We start from the raw sequence: 17,735 nt of genomic DNA on the forward strand, positions 1-17,735 counted from the left end.
ACATGGACCCGGGTATAGTTTGTGAAATTTTATAACAGACTCAGAACCGATTCAAGTTGCGATTAAGACTCGCAAATTTTCAATGTAAAAATGATACAAAATATTATTTTACCAGGCATGGTCTGAGTCTGGTTCATGTAGTTCTTATCGGGTCCAGGTATGGTTTCTCTTATAGTAAACCCTATCAGACTCGGATCCGAACCCGATATTATACCCAAAAATCTAATCCAAGTTTGATTCCACCTGGGTCCCAACAAAACCCGACCCGTTGACACCCGTGATCAAAACGGAAACAAAACACGCCATTGATTTTTCAAAAACGGTTTTAGACTTTAGAGGCAAAAGAGTAACTTCACCATTTATGAATTCATCGAGTGGGAAAGATTTTGGTGCGTCTTTAGCCTAAAAGCTTGAGGGCATATGTGGATAGCAGTAAGTATATCCCAACCGGACAAGCACAAAATCGGTTGCCATCTCTCTCTCCCTCTCTCTCTGATTTGGGTGGTGGAGGAGGAGGATCAATCGATCTTGTGCAGGGTTGGGTGGGTCGCTTGCGATCTCCCTCCGCCCTCCCTTCCCCCTCTCTTCCTCTTCTGTTGTTGCCTCTTTGTTTTCCTCACATACATAAGGACAACCAAGAAGAAGAAAGGAAGGAAGAGGCATCGAAGCTCCACAGTTTTTCTACACGCCCACGGGTCTCTCTCTCTCTGGAATTATTTGATTTTTTTCCTGTTTTTGGGAAATCCCAACATCTGCAATGTCGATGGAGTTTTTTTTTTCTCGCAGAACGATGGCGTATCTTGTGAATGTAAAATCACCCATCAGATTTTTTGTCGTTTTTCCCCGCGTCCCGGTTTTGTTTGCGTATAATTGCACACATTTCGGCAGAAAATTTGATGGGTTCCTCTCTTTTTCTCTTCTTTTTGTCTGTTTATCAACAATTTTGGTAATCCTTTTGTACTATGTCTCTTTCACGTGCAGAAGTACAGGAGTACCAGCATACCAATTTTATGCTTTTTCTTAGTTACGTAAAATCACATGTTACTTCTCTTTCTCTCTTATATTTTGAAATATTTTCTGTTGTTCCAGATCCAATTGACAGTGTGAAGTTGCGGTTGTGAATGAGTTTCATGAATGCCATTTACATCGCGGATACAATTTATCTGAAACAGATCCGTGAAAATAATGGATAGGAAGAATTGAAGTGCTAAACTTGCATTTGGGTATCACACTTTAGCCTCAACTTCTTGATGGGGAAGCCAGGTGGAAAGAAAAAGAAGCACCCAACTGAGAAAACCAATGGTGTTAGTGAGAAACAACATAAGGCAAGAGCGGCAACACCTAAGGCCATAGATGAAGACACAGCTGTTTTCATTAACAGATCTCGAGAGTCAAGAGATGAGGGCAATAAACTGTTTCAAAAGAGGGAGTATGGAGGAGCCATATATAAGTATGAGCAAGCTCTTAAGCTTCTCCCCAGCACCCATATGGATCGTGCATATATTCACAGCAATATTGCTGCTTGTTATATGCAGTTGACCCCTCCTGAATATGACAAAGCTATTAGTGAGTGCAATTTAGCTCTTCAAGTTACTTCTAAGTACTGCAAAGCACTGCTGAAGAGGGCTAAATGCTTTGAGGCTTTGAACCGGCCGGATTTGGCGCTGGTAGATTTATCTGAGGTCCTTAAAGTGGAGCCTCATAACATGACAGCTCTGGAGATTTCTGAGAGGCTGAAGAAAAACGTAGAAAAGAAGGGTTTAAAGATCAATGAAAAAGAAGTCATTTCTGAAGAAGTCCTTTGTTCATGTACCTCACATGTTAAAGCAATTGCTCAGTCTCAAGATAGCATATCAGCAAGAGGGGGAACAAAGAAAAAGAAGCGCACTAAGGCTCAAGATAAACCCGTTCTCGAGGAGAATCCTAAGGATGAAGTTCTCAGGTCAGTGAAATTGGTTTTCGGTGATGACATAAGGTGGGCACAAGTTCCATCTCGCTGCAGCATTAGGCAATTGCGGGACATTGTAAGAAGCCGGTTCCCTTGCTTAAAGGGTTTCCTCATTAAATATAAGGACCAAGAGGGCGACCTTGTAACAATAACCATCACAGAAGAGCTTAGATGGGCAGAAGAGTCGGTCGATCCTCAAGGATTGCTTAGGTTGTATATATTTGAAGTCAGACCTGAGCAAGATCCTTTATTTGAAGAGCTAAAAGGTGGAGTGGAAACAGAAAACTCTGCATCTGCTCAAAATAATTATTGTGAGAACGGATACTCGGTGAGGTGTCTAGAGAATGGGGTGCACGTAGATACCTGGATTGTGCACTTTGCTCGGATGTTTAAGAATCATGTGGGTATTGAATCTGATGCTTATTTGGATCTGCATGAACTTGGGATGAAACTTTATTCAGAGGCAATGGAGGATGTTGTTACATGTGAAGAAGCTCAAGATCTCTTTGACATTGCAGCTATGAAGTTTCAGGAGATGGCAGCTTTAGCGTTGTTTAATTGGGGAAACGTTCACATGTCTAAAGCAAGAAGGAGGGCACTTGTTGAAGAGGATGATGAATGTAATGATGTATTTCTTGAACAGGTGAAAAGTGCTTATGAATGGGCCCAAAGAGAGTATGCAAAAGCAGGGGAGAGATACAAAAAGTCATTAAAAATTAAACCTGACTTCTGTGAAGGCTTTCTTGCACTTGGGCAGCAACAGTTTGAGCAAGCAAAACTTTCTTGGTATTTTGCTATTGCAACCAAGGTAGACTTGGAAACCTGGGATGCTTCAGATGTTATTGAACTGTTTAACAGTGCAGAGGACAACATGGATCAGGGGGCACAGATGTGGGAGGAGATGGAGCAAGAACGTTTGAATGAACTTAAAACTGGTTCTAAGCCAAACAATGAAAAAGTTCAGTTGCAAAAATTGGGTTTAGATGGTATTATTAAAGAACTCTCTGCTGATGAAGCTGCTGAACAGGCTGCTAACATGACATCTCAGATCAATCTTTTGTGGGGCACCATGCTTTATGAGAGATCTGTTATAGAATTCAAATTGGGACTTGATACATGGCGAGAATGTTTCTTAGCTGCAGTGGATAGATTCAAGCTTGCTGGGGCTTCTCCAACCGACATTGCTGTCATGAAGAAGAACCACTGTTCCAATGCAACTGCTCAGGAAGGTAAAATTTCTTATTTGTACTCAAAGTTGAATTCTTATCACAAAGGCACATTTTGTCATCAGTAATAGAACAGTTATTAAACCTAAAAGAGAACTTTATCAAAACTGCTTATGTGAAACATGTTCTGCTTTTCATCAGACAGGAGTTTTATCCAGGGCTTTTATTCTGTGATGCCCTTTGAAAAATAATTTCTTTTTGTTTTTTATTTCTATTTTTTGTTAGTACAATAAAAGCATTGAACTGTTTTTTGTTATCTTATTTGTCCTTGTAGGAATGGGTTTTAAGATTGATGAAATTGTTCAAGCGTGGAATGAAATTTATGATGCCAAAAGGTGGATCAATGGCATTCCGTCATTCAGACTAGAGCCACTATTTCGGAGAAGAGCTCCAACGTTGCTTCACAACCTGGAGCTTTTAAGAACAACCTCTATTCTCAGCATTTCAGAAAGAGACCAAAATTCAGACAACTTGTTTTCTGATGATTAGGCATGGGTGTCGTCTGATTGTGATGATTGGATTTGGTGATGTGTTTTAGGATGTCTCCTACTATTCGTTTATGGAGCTGTTGATGGAATATGTTGCTATAAATATATACCATAACTTTCCTTTTATCCCTTAGGTCAACCGATAGAGTATTAAAATGGATATGTAGAGTGTTATAACCAATGATAGTTTTACTGTTTACATGAATTATCATTATCATTTTTTAGTGTGAAGTGTAATAAAAAAATCATTGCTGTAAACTAGGTAATTCTCTTTGTATATTCCTTGTGTAAGTTGTTTGCATTTTCTGCCACTTAATATTTCATACTCATATTTGCCCGATCCAAAGAAAAGAAGAAAACATAAAAAAAAGGATATGATGGTTTATATCACAATATCTTCTGAAGAAAGTGAACAGTTTTCAAATTTAATCATTTATTTATGTTATGCAAAACAGCCCAGACTTTGTGTGTGTTATTTTTATAATTGGAATTTCCTTTCTAATCTAATGTTGTCTTGCATCTTTCTGCTGCACCCAATGTGCATGTTTTCTGTATTTCAATGTCCCCGAAGAAAGGAAATAATTGTAAAAGGATAGGATGGTTCAGGCGCAAAGATGAACATGTCAATACTTAGAAAACAATTTCAATCAAATTTTGGTGTTACTTTATCTTAAAGGATGCTCCCATGTTAATTACAAGGGACATTAGACAATATCCTGAAAATCCATTTGGAATTCTTGCTCATCAACTGCCCCATACTTTCACTACAACAAATTGCATTTTTAGCAACGGAACTTTAGCCACAGTTTGTAAAAAGCCTATCATGTAGATTTAGCCATGGTTTGAGAAAGAGCATTGTTGATCAAGTATATGGTGTGAAACTGCTCTCTCTCTCTCTCTCAGGTGCATCATGAAATCCATCAAAAGGCACCCTGTTGATTGCTCCTCCATAAATGGGAGTCCTGCAAGATCATCAAACTCAAACTTAGTGTTCTGACCCCTTCATTAAAGATGATAATCAGTGTACTTCAGTGTGCTGATGCCAATTGTCCTCATACCTCTCACAGTTGCTTGAATGGAGAAGCATTGGCTGCTACCAACTCATTTCCATTTTACCTCAATGTCCTAAAATCTACATCTTCCCAATGATTGTCCTCATTGAGGTTTACGGTGCTTAGAACCAGTCTTTGCACACCATTGTGACTGGTAACTAAAAGGTCAGTTTCTTTCTTCTCTTTATATCTCCCGAATTTCAATTTCTCATTTTTTTAATGTTTTTTGTTGATTTTTTTTCCATGATCATTCTTGCCTCACCAATGAGTTCGTTTTAGGGTGGCGGACCCCTTTCCATCAGTGTTCATTTCATTAACCATGGTGAAATGTTGACTGCTTTTGGTTAAGCATGCAAAATTACAAAAAAGCCTTCATTCATTTCCGACCGTATGAAGCTATCTTGAACCTTAATGTTATTTTCTTGTCCTGTGGCAACGATGTTTCCCCTTTGCTTCTCTGCATCCCTCTGAATTTCTTCTTCTTGTTGGAATCTTCTGTTGCTCACCATGTTTTTGGCATTTCAGCATTTCTCGATGTTCCCCCTTTTCTTCCCTGGCATTCTCCCTTTGCTTATCTGGCATCTACTGCATTTCTCTGTCTTTGGTATGTCCAGCATCTCCTGGCATTCTCCTTTTGTGTATCCAGTGACTACAGCTTTTTCTTGTTTGGAAATAGAAGAGAAATTTGACTTGTTTCGTTTGGTCATGCAGTCTTTTGGGGTTCTGCTTAGTGTGAAAGTGGGGATTTTCTGCATCTGATCTTCCCTCTTATTGCATGAACGTTGCAAGATTGTGCCTAAGTAGGAAGATTGTCATGTATTTGGTGTGTTTTTCTTGCTGGTCAAGGTCTGAATTATGATTTTGCATGATGCAATTGGTTGTGTGGTATAAGCTTGTTAAGTGAGTCTTTGATAGCTGGTCCAACAGAAATAGTAACAGATCACAGGAAGAGATGACCTCTTCAATGCAGTGCCTGGCCTCCTCTTATACTATTGATAGCCATTTTGGAATTGCTTGTGAATCTTTACCTTTATGGGTTCTCAGTCGTGCGGATTACCTGGATGCTGAGATACTGCACTGCGAGGAAAGGGCATGGGACCACAATTTATTCTGTTTTATCTATATGGCTGGGAGCATTCAGATTTGAGGCACATTAATGTGGACGCATTCATAGCAATGCCATGTTTGGACCTTGTTCAGAACCAATCCACTTGAAACCTGCCCATCACATGGGACCTAAAAACGTCTAGAGGAAATGTACCAAATTAAACTCAGTCAGTGTGTCTAAGGGCATGTACCTAGATTTTTGCCAATAGCCAACAAAATCATGCAATAGAACTGTGGCACATGTCAAGATGGCTTTTTACTGGACTTGGTTCAGAATGGATCCATGTTGCGAAGAAGAAGAAGCACCATTCAAGTATGAAGAACAATGGGGATGGTGATTTTTCTAATGTTTTTTCCAAGTTAATCCATATTTTTTAACATATTCTGTGTTTGTTCCTCTGTTATTGATTTTCCAAAAGCATCCTTTAGGGTAGGATCATCATTTCTTCACGGTTAAACAGCTTCCATCAGGTTGTGGAATGGGGTTCACCCAAAGGATGATGATCAAGTAAAAAGTCATGGATGGTTTTGGGAATCAAGATAAGGCAAGGATAATTTTGGCTATCGCAAAAGGCATAGGTGATTTTGGAAAAACCCTCTTCTTTATGTCACAAGGGGAGGAAGAAGCATATGGTGTAGTCAGAGAATTGGCAATTGTAAGGGCAAAATTTATTGGATTTGTGGTGAATTTGATGGAGGAAGATGTTAAAACATTGTTTTGTACATTTGATTTGCATGACAATTACCTATCTTTTCAAGTAAGAATTTATACAATTTTCTGCATGTTTTTGTTTGATCTTTTGGTAGCAAATTTTTAAGCAGGACTAGAGAAGGTTTGCCTTACTGCCTATCATTTAACTTGTTTAGTAGTTTTTTTTTCTTTCCATAATGCTGTTTAGTTTCTTAATGTACTTGGTTTTGGAATATATGATGATCTAATTGCTGCATTTGTAGGTGCTTCAATGCCTTATATGTAATGAAAATACAAAAAGAGTACAAATGGGTGCCTCTTATGGGCATACAAGAACACAAGAACATAGACCACTTATGGGTCAATACAAGAGCACAGCCACACAAGCCATTTAGCGGCTAAAACACAAATAAAAAATATAGAAATATTATTAAGAGAATGCTTGTGAACAAGCTTAACATAATAAAGGGGTTACACCTCCTATTTATACACAAAAGGAAACAAAAAAGAGTTATTGAGAAGTGCTCTAGAAATATAGTTTTTTGGGAGTTATAATGCCCTTGAGGAAAAAAATAAAATACATTAAAAAAGAAAACCCTAAAATGCCCTCTAGGAACACCACTAATTACATAATGTGTAATAAGCCAAATACCCCTAATGGGTTTCCCTTATTACATAAAGAAATACATATATACATATTAATGTAAATATGTGTACATATGCAAACAATATATATATATATATATATATATATATATATATATATATATATATATATATATATATATATATATATATATATATATATATATACACTCCCCTTTAAACTTACCGTGTAATCATCGAATGTTTGTCAAGCAACAAATGAAATCGGGGAGAAGGAAGAGCTTTCGTAAAGAAGTCGGCCAGCTGAAATTTTGATGCTACATAAAGCAAGATGATGGTCTTCTTCATATACTCTTCACGAACATAGTGACAATCAATTTCAATATGTTTGATGTACTCATGAAACGTGTGATTGCCGATTATGTAGATGACGCTTTTCATTAACCTTGAGGGTGACAGCATATGCACCCTAATGTCTATTAAAAATGTAAATATATATATATATATATATATATATATATATATATATATATATTTGTGTATAACTAGGTTAGTTTAGTTAGGTTGTTTTTTATTTTCTTTGTTGGCTTTTGACTAGTTAGCGAAAGGTTGACTAGTCAACCATAGAGTCGTTGGGGGTCCAATGGCTCTATTTAGAGTCGTTGGACCCCCAACAACTCTATGGTTCCTCTCTCTTTTGTAAGCCATTGTCTTGTATATAAATTGGGGTGAAACCCCCTCTCTTATGTATGCTTCTTGCATGAGCATTGTTTAATAAAATATTATTTTATCTCTTTGGTTTGCCCCTTTAATGAGTAAACTTGTGTGTGAGCCCATCTTGTGGCTTGTGTGTTCTCTTGGTGCTTTGGTGAAACTCTTTTGAGTGTTCACATTATTGTTCTTGGTAAACATCTTTGGAGGATCTCATTTCCTTTCATGGTATCAGAGCTCAATCATCAAGTTGATTTTTTGGTGTATTGGAAAGCATGTCACTCAAGATTTTGAAGAGATAAAGTCTCTTTTGCAAAATTTACTTAAGTATTTGTGAGATTGGTGTGCCCTCTTGGTGGTAGTGTGCCTGTGCTCTTCATTGAAGGTGCTTTTTTGGTGGTGGAGTGCTCATGTGTTCGTGTTTTTCATTGGAAGTACTCTCTTTGTCATAGAGTGCTCGTAATTCTTTCTTATCTCCTTCTTTCTTCTCTATCTTGATCTTCTATTTTCTTTCTTAGCCCTTGTAAACATGGATGACAATGAGAATGTTACCCTAAAACCCATCAAGCTCAATGACACAAACTTTATAACATGGACTTTTATCATGAAGCACTTCATATGGGGAAAAGGGTTGTCGGGATTAGTGGATGGGTCAGATTTGGAGCCCAAACTAATTCTTAATAAGATAGAAAGAGGACAAATACCTCTTATGGAGGCGAAAAATATTAAAATATAATATTCTTTATATATATATATATATATGGAGAGATACACATACATATATATGATATATAAAAATATATTTTTCAAAACCCGATAAAGGGTATTTCAGTCATCTCACATTTTACGCATATTCTTATTTGAGAATATGACTGTATTTTTTCATATTTTTATTTCTTTTAGTTTTTCCTTTTTTATTTTTTTGTTTTTTGTCTTTCATAATATGGGGGGCCCACAACACATATGTTGGAGCCCTCCCACTCCAACATGTATATATAGGGGTGCTCCCCTTGCCTTTTTATCTTTTTGTAAAGCCTCTTTTGGGACCCAATATATTGAAGTTGATATTTTTTATGCTCTTGTGCATGTGTATCCGTGCCTTTGTGCACTTGTGAGAGTTCTCTTTTGTGCCTTTGTGCACACTTCGTATTTCTAGCATTGTGTTTATACACAAAATCTCTTTTTATAGAGATTTTCACATGGTATCAGAGCAAGGTCGCTTGGAGAAAAAAATTGATGTCGTTCTTCACAATATCGAGTGCCTCAAAAAGCATGCCTTCAACTTTTTGATGATTGGCGTAAAAACTCCTCTTCATCCAATATTTTAGAAGATTACTACAAGTAAGATTTAAAATCTTATTGTGGTACGTCCTCCTTTCTCTCATCTTACCTCTCTAATGGGTGAAAAAGACTCTCATTTTTCTTTTGGTTTCAAGCTTAATGGCTCCAATTATCACATATGGGCCAGAAATATGGAAGCCCACATTAAAGGAAAAGAGTTTTGGGGTTACGTTCAAGGCTCATTTCCGAAACCCGAGCTTAAAATTACGTTGATTCAGGAAGGCAAAATCAAAATTCTTGAGGGAGATGAAAGAACTAAGGCTCTTGAGGAGTATAGTAGAAAACATGAGGAGTGGGAAATAAAGAACTTCAAGATCCTGTCATGGATTTTCTCCTCCGTTGAGACAAAAATTAACGCCAATATTATAAAGTTTAAAAAGGCTTCTCAAGCGTGGGAGTACCTTGAGAAGATGTACAGGTAAAAGTATCTTCAACAAGATACTATAATCAATACCCAATGTTCTTGATGAAAGACAAGTGCACACATGTACAATAAGAACACTTGTGCACAAAAGCACAAACCAATCAATCTCACAAAAACACTACGAAAAATGAATAAAAGCTTTATTGAATGCTTGGGATTTGACCCAAAGCCATGAAGAAATACAAAGGAGAGGGGCCAATTTATAGATCCATTAGTGGGCCTTGGAGGGGCTCCACATGTAGTCGTTGGAGCCCCTCCAACGATCACAAATGTGACCGTTGGAGGGTCCCAATGACTATATGTGGGCCTCCCAAGGTACACAAAGTACATATTAAAAAAGAAAAAAGAAAAAACCCCTATGGCTAAAATAAAATAAAAATACAAAATACAAATATATTCAAGAGGATGAATATGCGTAAAAGGAGGAAAAGATTGAAATACCCCTATGGTTAATATATATTATATATATAATTGGTAGATACATATATTATATATATGTATATGTATTACCTTATATATAAAATATATATTAGATTACACTATTTGATTATATAATTTAACACCCCCTTCAAACTTAGGGCAAGATGACCGAAAGTCTGTCAAGGAGGAAATTGAACCAAAGAGCACACAAAGCTTTGGTGAAGAAATCTGTCAACTAATATTCTGAAGTTACGTATGGAAGATCTATAACTCCTTTCAGATATGCTTCCTGAACATAGTGACAGTCCATCTCAATGTGTTAAGTCCGCTCATGAAAAGTATGATTTTTGGCAATGTATAATGCACTCTTGTTATCACAACATAGCTTGGTGGGCCCTTCTATTATGATCCCTATGTCTTCTAATAACTGATGAATCCATACAATTTCCACGGTAGTAGTCGTCATGGCACGATATTCAACTTCTCTTGAGGATAGTGATACTTTTTGTTGCTTCTTACATCTCCATGAGATCATCGAGTCTCCTAAAAATACACAAAAACCAGTGGTGGAGTGACGGTTATTTGGGTCACCTCCCCAATCAGAGTTAGTATAAACAATTAATTTTAATTCAGAAGAGGAGGATAAAAACATTCCCATGTTTAGAGTACCCTTTATGTATCTTACAATTCACAAGATTGCACTCATATGAACTAATGTCGGTGCATGTTGGAATTGACTTGCAGTATGAATTGCATGAGAAATATTTGGTCTAGTAATACTTAGATACATTAATGATCCCACAAGTTGTCTGTAGGGGGTGGGATCAGAGAGAGGAATACCATCATCAATCTTTATTTTGGCTCCCACTATAGCATGAGTTTCACAAACCTTATCATCCGTAATGCCTGACATGTCAATAATCTCAGAGGCAAGCTTAGTTTGAGATAAAAAATATTCTCTGTGAGAGTATACTACTTCAATACCCAAAAAATAAGTTAGGATTCTCAAATCAGACATTTCAAATTTATCTTTCAAAATTGATTTTATGCTTTTAACCCCTTTATAATCACTTTCGGTTATAAGCATATCATTCACATATAGAAGCAAAATAACAATCCCTACATTAGCTTTTCTAACAAATAAGGCAGTGTCAGTGAAACATGATGAAAAATCATTTTCTAACATTACGTAGTTAAACCTATCATACCAAGCCTTAGGGGCTTGTTTTAAACCATAAAGTGCTTTGTGAAGGCGAAGTATTTTCCCTTTGGGAGTCTTCATTCCTAGTGGAGTATCCATATACACCTCTTCATTCAGATCACCATTTAGAAAGACATTTTTAACATCTATTTAATAGATATTCTATTTGTTAATAGAGGCAATGATGATGAGACATCAGACAGTGACCATACGGGCTATAGGGGCAAAAGTTTCTTCATAGTCAATCCCATATTCTTGACTATATCCCTTAGGAACTAATCTCGCCTTATATCTCTCCATAGATCCATCACTTTTAGTTTTTACTTTAAATACCCATATACATCCTATTGTTTTCTTACCCTTAGGAAGATCTTGAAATTCCCAAGTCTTGGCTCTTCTTAGAGCACTAAGTTTATTCTCCATAACTTCTATCCATTCAGAACATCTTCATGCTTCCTTAAAATTTCTTGGTTCTATGTATGAAATAATGACACTAAGGCAGACCCTACATTTAGGTGAAAAAGAGTCATAGGAGATAAACCTATAGGGAGTTTTCCTAGGTCTTTCGGTTCTTTGCAGATTCTCTTATCTAGGAGGAACAAACCTACTGGTATCATCATATCTTTCAAGAGCACTTTTGAATGTGTTTTTATCTCTATGAACATAGGTGATGGGATCTCTAGATGATCCCTCATTGATATGTTGATGTGGCGGGGAAAGCAAATGGGTGATAGTTTCCTCGATTTCATTATCACTTGAGTCATTTTGAGTTGACTCATCATCACTTGTATCATCATCTTTAACAAACAATTAAAACAGAAAGGAATAATCTATATTCTTATTATGAGTTTTAAGTCTTTTAAAATCACTAAGATTTTCAAAAAAACTCATATTTCTGGATACATATAATTTGTCATTTCTAACATCATAACACCTAAAACCCTTTTGGGTTTCCGAATAACCAAGAATGACATAAAGAATGGCATTTGGAGAAGGCTTATCATTTTTATCTATAAGGACAAAACATTTGCAAAAAAAAAAAACCTTAACCTGCTATAGTCAGGTTCTTTCTCGTATAATTTTTCAAAAGGAGAAATTTTGTTTAAATTCTTTAATGAAAGTCTATTTATAAGATAGACTGAAGTAAGGGTTGCTTCAGCCTAGAGCTTTTTTGTAATGTTTTGTGAAATAAGCAGAGTTTGAGTTGTTTCAATAATATGCCTATGCTCTTGTTCGACTAATTTGTTTTGTTGAGGAGGTTTTCGACAAGATTTTTGATGGAGAATACCACAACTTTCAAGATAAGTTTTGAATTTATTTGAGAGGTATTCTCTTCCGGAGTTAGATCTAAATTTTTTTAAGTTTCCATTGAATTGATTTAAAGTTATCATATGAAAAGTTTTAAAAGTCAAAAAAACTTCATGTTTATGTTTGAGAAAGTATATCCAACAATACCTAGTGTAATCATCAACAAAAATCACATAATATGAGAATCCTCCTTTAGATATCATAGGAGTCAGACTCCATACATCGGAATGAACGATTTCAAAAGGTTTTGTTGTAAACATGGATCTTTGATAAAAGGGTAAACTTTTCATTTTCCTAAAAATACATGCACTACATACAAAATCTCCTTTACAAAGGTATTTAACAAAAGGTAAATATGAAATTTTAACAATGTTAGGACGTCCAAGTCTCTTATGCCATACATAAATATCCTTATTTTGGACAACATTACAAATTTGATTTGTGGGAACTTGGAGAGAGTCAACATAGTATAGCTCTCCTCTCCTAGAGCCTTCCCCAATCAACCTCCCGGACCGGCGATCCTGTATCCAACATTTTTCAAAAGAGAATTTTATATCGCAACCATGGTCTGAGAGTTGAAAAACCAAAAGCAAATTTAGTTTTGGTATGAATCTAATTTTTGGAATAAAAAAATCTTGTTTTTCGAAATTGCCTATTCCTTTAATTTCAAGAGTTGTTCCATCCACCGTTGAGACAAAAGATGGAAAAAAGTTTTTAGAGTATTCAGAAAGAGAACAAGCACTTGGGGTCATATGAAATAATGCTTCAGAATCTAAAAGCCAAGATATCTTACCAGGAGGTGAAGAGATTGTCATAGCGGCTCCAGAAGTTCCTTCCTTGAAAAGTGGTTGAAGAGCTTCCATAATTTGTTGTAAAGAGAGAGACTCATTGAAAGAGGATGGCCGTTCTTCGGGTTGAGATGTGGTAGTCATTGCAAGCAATTTTTTCCATTTTGGACAAATAGGTTTGATATGCCCCGGTTCTTTAAAAAAATGACAAGTTAGTTTGCTATAGTCTCTTTTTCCATTTTGCCTATTGCCTCCTTGATTTTGATTCTTGAAGTGAAGAGGTTTGTAAGTCATCATATTGTTACCCGGTCTTGAAACAACATTCACTCCTTCACTTTGTTCTTGAATAGAAGTAGTAAGAATGCCCTCTTTTGAAGGTAGTACTTGTGCAATAAATCTCTTGATGTATACATTTTTTCAAGATATAGGCAAGCTTCAGAAGTTTTTTTGAATTTGATGATGTTGACATTGATCTTAGTTTCAACGAATGACAAGAACCATGATAAGATCTTGAAGTTTTTCATTTCTCATTCGTCATGTTTCTTTAAATAATCTTCAAGCGCTCTTTGCCTTTCTTCTCCTTCAAGAATCTTTATATCTCCTTTTTTCATAATGGTAATTTTTAGTTTGGGTTTTGGTATCCAACCTTGAACATACCCCCAAAGCCTCTTCCCTTTAATATGGGCTTCCATATTGCCAACCCAAACATGATAGGTTGAACCATTGAGTTTAAACCCGAGGGAGAAGTGGGAGTCCTTTTCGCTCATTAGAGAGGATAGAAATAGGAAGGAACATGTACCTCAATAGATTTTGAAGTCTCTCTTGACAAAGAAGCCTTCTAAAATATTGCCCAAAGGAAATGATCTACTCCAATCTCCAATGGCTTGAATGCACATTTTTTGAAGCACCCAAGGATGTAGAGAATGCACAATCTTTCTTTCATAAACCAATGCTCTGGTACCATATAAAAGTATCTTCAACAAGATACTATAATCAAGACCCAATGTTCTTGATGAAAGACAAGTGCACACATGCACAATAAGAACACAAAGAACACAAAGAACATTTGTGCACAAAAGCACAAACCAATCAATCTAAAAAAAAAACTATGAAAAATGAATAAAAGCTTTATTGAATGCTTGGGCTTTGACCCAAAGCCATGAAGAAATACAAAGGAGAGGGGCCAATTTATAGAGCCATTAGTGGGCCTTGGAGGGGATCCACATGTAGTCGTTGGAGCCCCTCCAACGGTCACAAATGTGACCGTTGGAGGGGCCCAACGACTATATGTGGGCTTCCCAAGGTACATAAAGTACAAATTAAAAATTAAAAATAAAAAATAAAAAATAAAAAAAATACAAAATACAAATTACAAATATATTCAAGAAGATGAATATGCGTAATAGGAGAAAAAGATTGAAATACCCCTATGGCTAATATATATATTTTATATATATAATTGGTAGATACATATACATATATTATATATATGTATATGTATATGTATTACCTTATATATAAAATATATATTAGATTACACTATTTGATTTCATAATTTAACACCCCCCTCAAACTTAGGGTCAGATACCGAAAGTTTTCCAAGGAGGAAATTGAACTGCGGAGCACGCAAAGCTTTGGTTAAGAAATCTGCCTACTGATATTCTGAAGTTACATATGAAAGATATATAACTTCTTTCTGATACGCTTTCCGAACATAGTGACAGTCCATCTCAATATGTTTAGTCCGCTCATAAAAAGTATGGTTTTTGGCAATATATAATGCACTCTTGTTATCACAGAATAGCTTGGTGGGCCCTTCTATTGTGATCCTCATGTCTTCTAATAGCTGATGAATCCATACAATTTCCATGGTAGTAGCCATCATGGCACGATATTAAGCTTCTGTTGAGGATAGAGACACTTTTTGTTGCTTCTTACATCTCCATGAGATCAGCGAGTCTCCTAAAAACACACAAAACCAGTGGTGGAGTGACGGTTATTTGGGTCACCTCCCCAGTCAGAGTCAGTATAAGCAATTAATTTTATTTCGAAAGAGGATGATAAGAACACTCCCTTATTTAGAGTATCGTTTATGTATCTTACAATTCGCAAGATGACACTCATATGAACTGATGTTGGTGCATGTTGGAATTGATTTGCAGTATGAACTGTATGAGTAATATCTGGTGTAGTAATACTTAGATACATTAATGATCCCATAAGTTGTCTGTAGGGGGTGAGATCAGAGAGAGGAATACCATCATCAATCTTTTTTTTGGCTCCCACTATAGCATGAGTTTCACAAACCTTATCATCCGTAATGCCTGACCTGTCAATAATCTCAGAGGCAAGCTTAGTTTGAGATAAAAAGTATCTTTTGTGTGAGTATGCTACTTCAATACCCAAAAAATAAGTTAGGAATCCCAAATTAGACATTTCAAATTTATCGTTCAAAATTGATTTTATGCTCTTAACCCCTTTAGAATCACTTATGATTATAAGAATATCATCCACATATAAAAGCAGAATAACAATCCCTGTATTATCTTTTTTAACAAATAAGGCAGTGTCAGTGAAACAGGATGAAAAACCATTTTCTAACATTACGTAGTTAAACCTATCATGCCAAGCCTTAGGGGCTTGTTTTAAACCATAAAGTGCTTTGTGAAAGCGAAGTACTTTCTCTTTGGGAGTCTGCATTCCTGGTGGAGCATCCATATACACATCTTCATTCAGATCATGATTTAGAAAGACATTTTTAACATCCATTTGATAGATATTCAATTTGTTAATAGAGACAACGGTGATGAGACATCAGACAGTGACCATACGGGCTACAAGGGCAAAAGTTTCTTCATAGTCAATCCCATATTCTTGATTATATCCCTTAGAAACTTATCTCGCCTTATATCTCTTAAGAGATCCATCACTTTTAGTTTTTACTTTAAATACCCATCTACATCCTATTGTTTTCTTACCCTTAGGAAGATCTTGAAATTCTCAAGTATTGGCTCGTCATAGAGCACTAAGTTTATTATCTATAGCTTCTATCTATTCAAAACATCTTCGTGCTTCCTTAAAATTTCTAGGTTCTATGTATGAATGAATGACACTAAGGCATGCCCTATATTTAGGTGAAAAAGAGTCATATGAGATAAACCTAGAAGGAGATTTTATAGGTCTTTCGGTTCTTCGCAGATTCTCTTCTCTAGGAGGAACAAACCTATTGGTATCATCATATCTTTCAAGAGCACTTTTGAAGGTGTTTTTATCTCTATGAACATAGGTGATGGGATCTCTAAATGATCCCTCATTGATATGTTGATGTGGCGGGGAAAGCAGAGGGGTGATAGTTTTCTCTATTTCATTATCACTTGAGTCATTTTGAGTTGACTCATTATCACTTGTATCATCATCTTTAACCAACAATTAAAATAAAAAGGAATAATCCATATTCTCATTTTGAGTTTTAAGTCTTTCAAAACCACTAAGATGTTTCAAAAAACTCACATTCCTGGATACATATAATTTGTCATTTCTAACATCATAACACTTAAAACCCTTTTGGGTTTCCGAATAACCAAGATAGGCACGAAGAATGGCATTTGGAGAGGGCTTATCATTTTTATCTATAAGGACAAAACATTTGCAAAAAAAACCCTTAACCTGCTATAGTCAGGTTCCTTCTCGTATAATATTTCAAAAGGAGAAATTTTGTTTAAATTCTTTAATGAAAGTCTATTTGTAAGATAGTCTGAAGTAAAGGTTGCTTCAGCCTAGATGTATTTTGGAATGTTTTGTGAAATAAACAGAGTTTGAGTTGTTTCAATAATGTGCCTATACTTTCGTTCGGCTAATCCGTTTTGTTGAGGAGTTTTTGGGCAAGATTTTTGATGGAGAATACCACAACTTTCAAGATAAGTCTTCAATTCATTTGAGAGGTATTATCCTCCGGAGTCAGATCTAAGAATTTTTAAGTTTCCATTGAATTGATTTAAAATCATCATATGAAAAGTTTTAAAAGTCAAAAAACTTCATGTTTATGTTTGAGAAAGTATATCCAACAATACCTAGTGTAATCATCAACAAAAATCACATAATATGATAATCCTCCTTTAGATATCACAGGAGCCAGACCCATACATCGGAATGAACAATTTCAAAAGGTTTTGTTGTAAACATGGATCTTTGATAAAAGGGTAAAGTTTTCATTTTTCCAAGAATACATGCATTACATACAAAATCTCCTTTACAAAGTTGTTTAACAAAAGGTAAATATGAAATTTTAACAATGTTAGAATGTCCAAGTCTCTTATGCCATGCGTAAATATCCTTATTTTCGACAATATTACAAAATTGATTATTGGGAACTTGGAGAGAGTCAACATAGTAGAGGTCTCATCTCCTAGAGCCTTCCCCAATCA

General features: G+C 35.9%; 1 protein-coding gene across 1 annotated transcript; it reads left to right on the forward strand.

Moving 5' to 3' along the window:
- The first annotated feature begins 488 nt into the window (after positions 1 to 488).
- On the forward strand, positions 489 to 3,920 carry LOC149811638 (protein PHOX1-like). The gene is made up of 3 exons (XM_089992566.1): positions 489 to 695; positions 1,090 to 3,177; positions 3,449 to 3,920. Exons 2-3 carry the CDS (start codon positions 1,251 to 1,253, stop codon positions 3,661 to 3,663), a joined length of 2,142 nt encoding a protein of 713 aa, XP_089848692.1. The 5' UTR covers positions 489 to 695; positions 1,090 to 1,250; the 3' UTR covers positions 3,664 to 3,920.
- Positions 3,921 to 17,735: the final 13,815 nt, after the last annotated feature.

This window comes from Nuphar pumila, chromosome 17 (genome assembly GCF_984573655.1).
Source record: "Nuphar pumila chromosome 17, dmNupPumi1.hap1.1, whole genome shotgun sequence".
Lineage (NCBI taxonomy): Eukaryota > Viridiplantae > Streptophyta > Magnoliopsida > Nymphaeales > Nymphaeaceae > Nuphar > Nuphar pumila.

Coding starts and splice junctions, on each gene's coding strand:
- LOC149811638 (XM_089992566.1), top strand. CDS start 1,251: ATGGGGAAGCCAGGTGGAAAGAAAAAGAAGCACCCAACTGAGAAAACC. Junction 3,178..3,448: donor CAATGCAACTGCTCAGGAAG/GTAAAATTTCTT, acceptor TTGTCCTTGTAG/GAATGGGTTTTAAGATTGAT.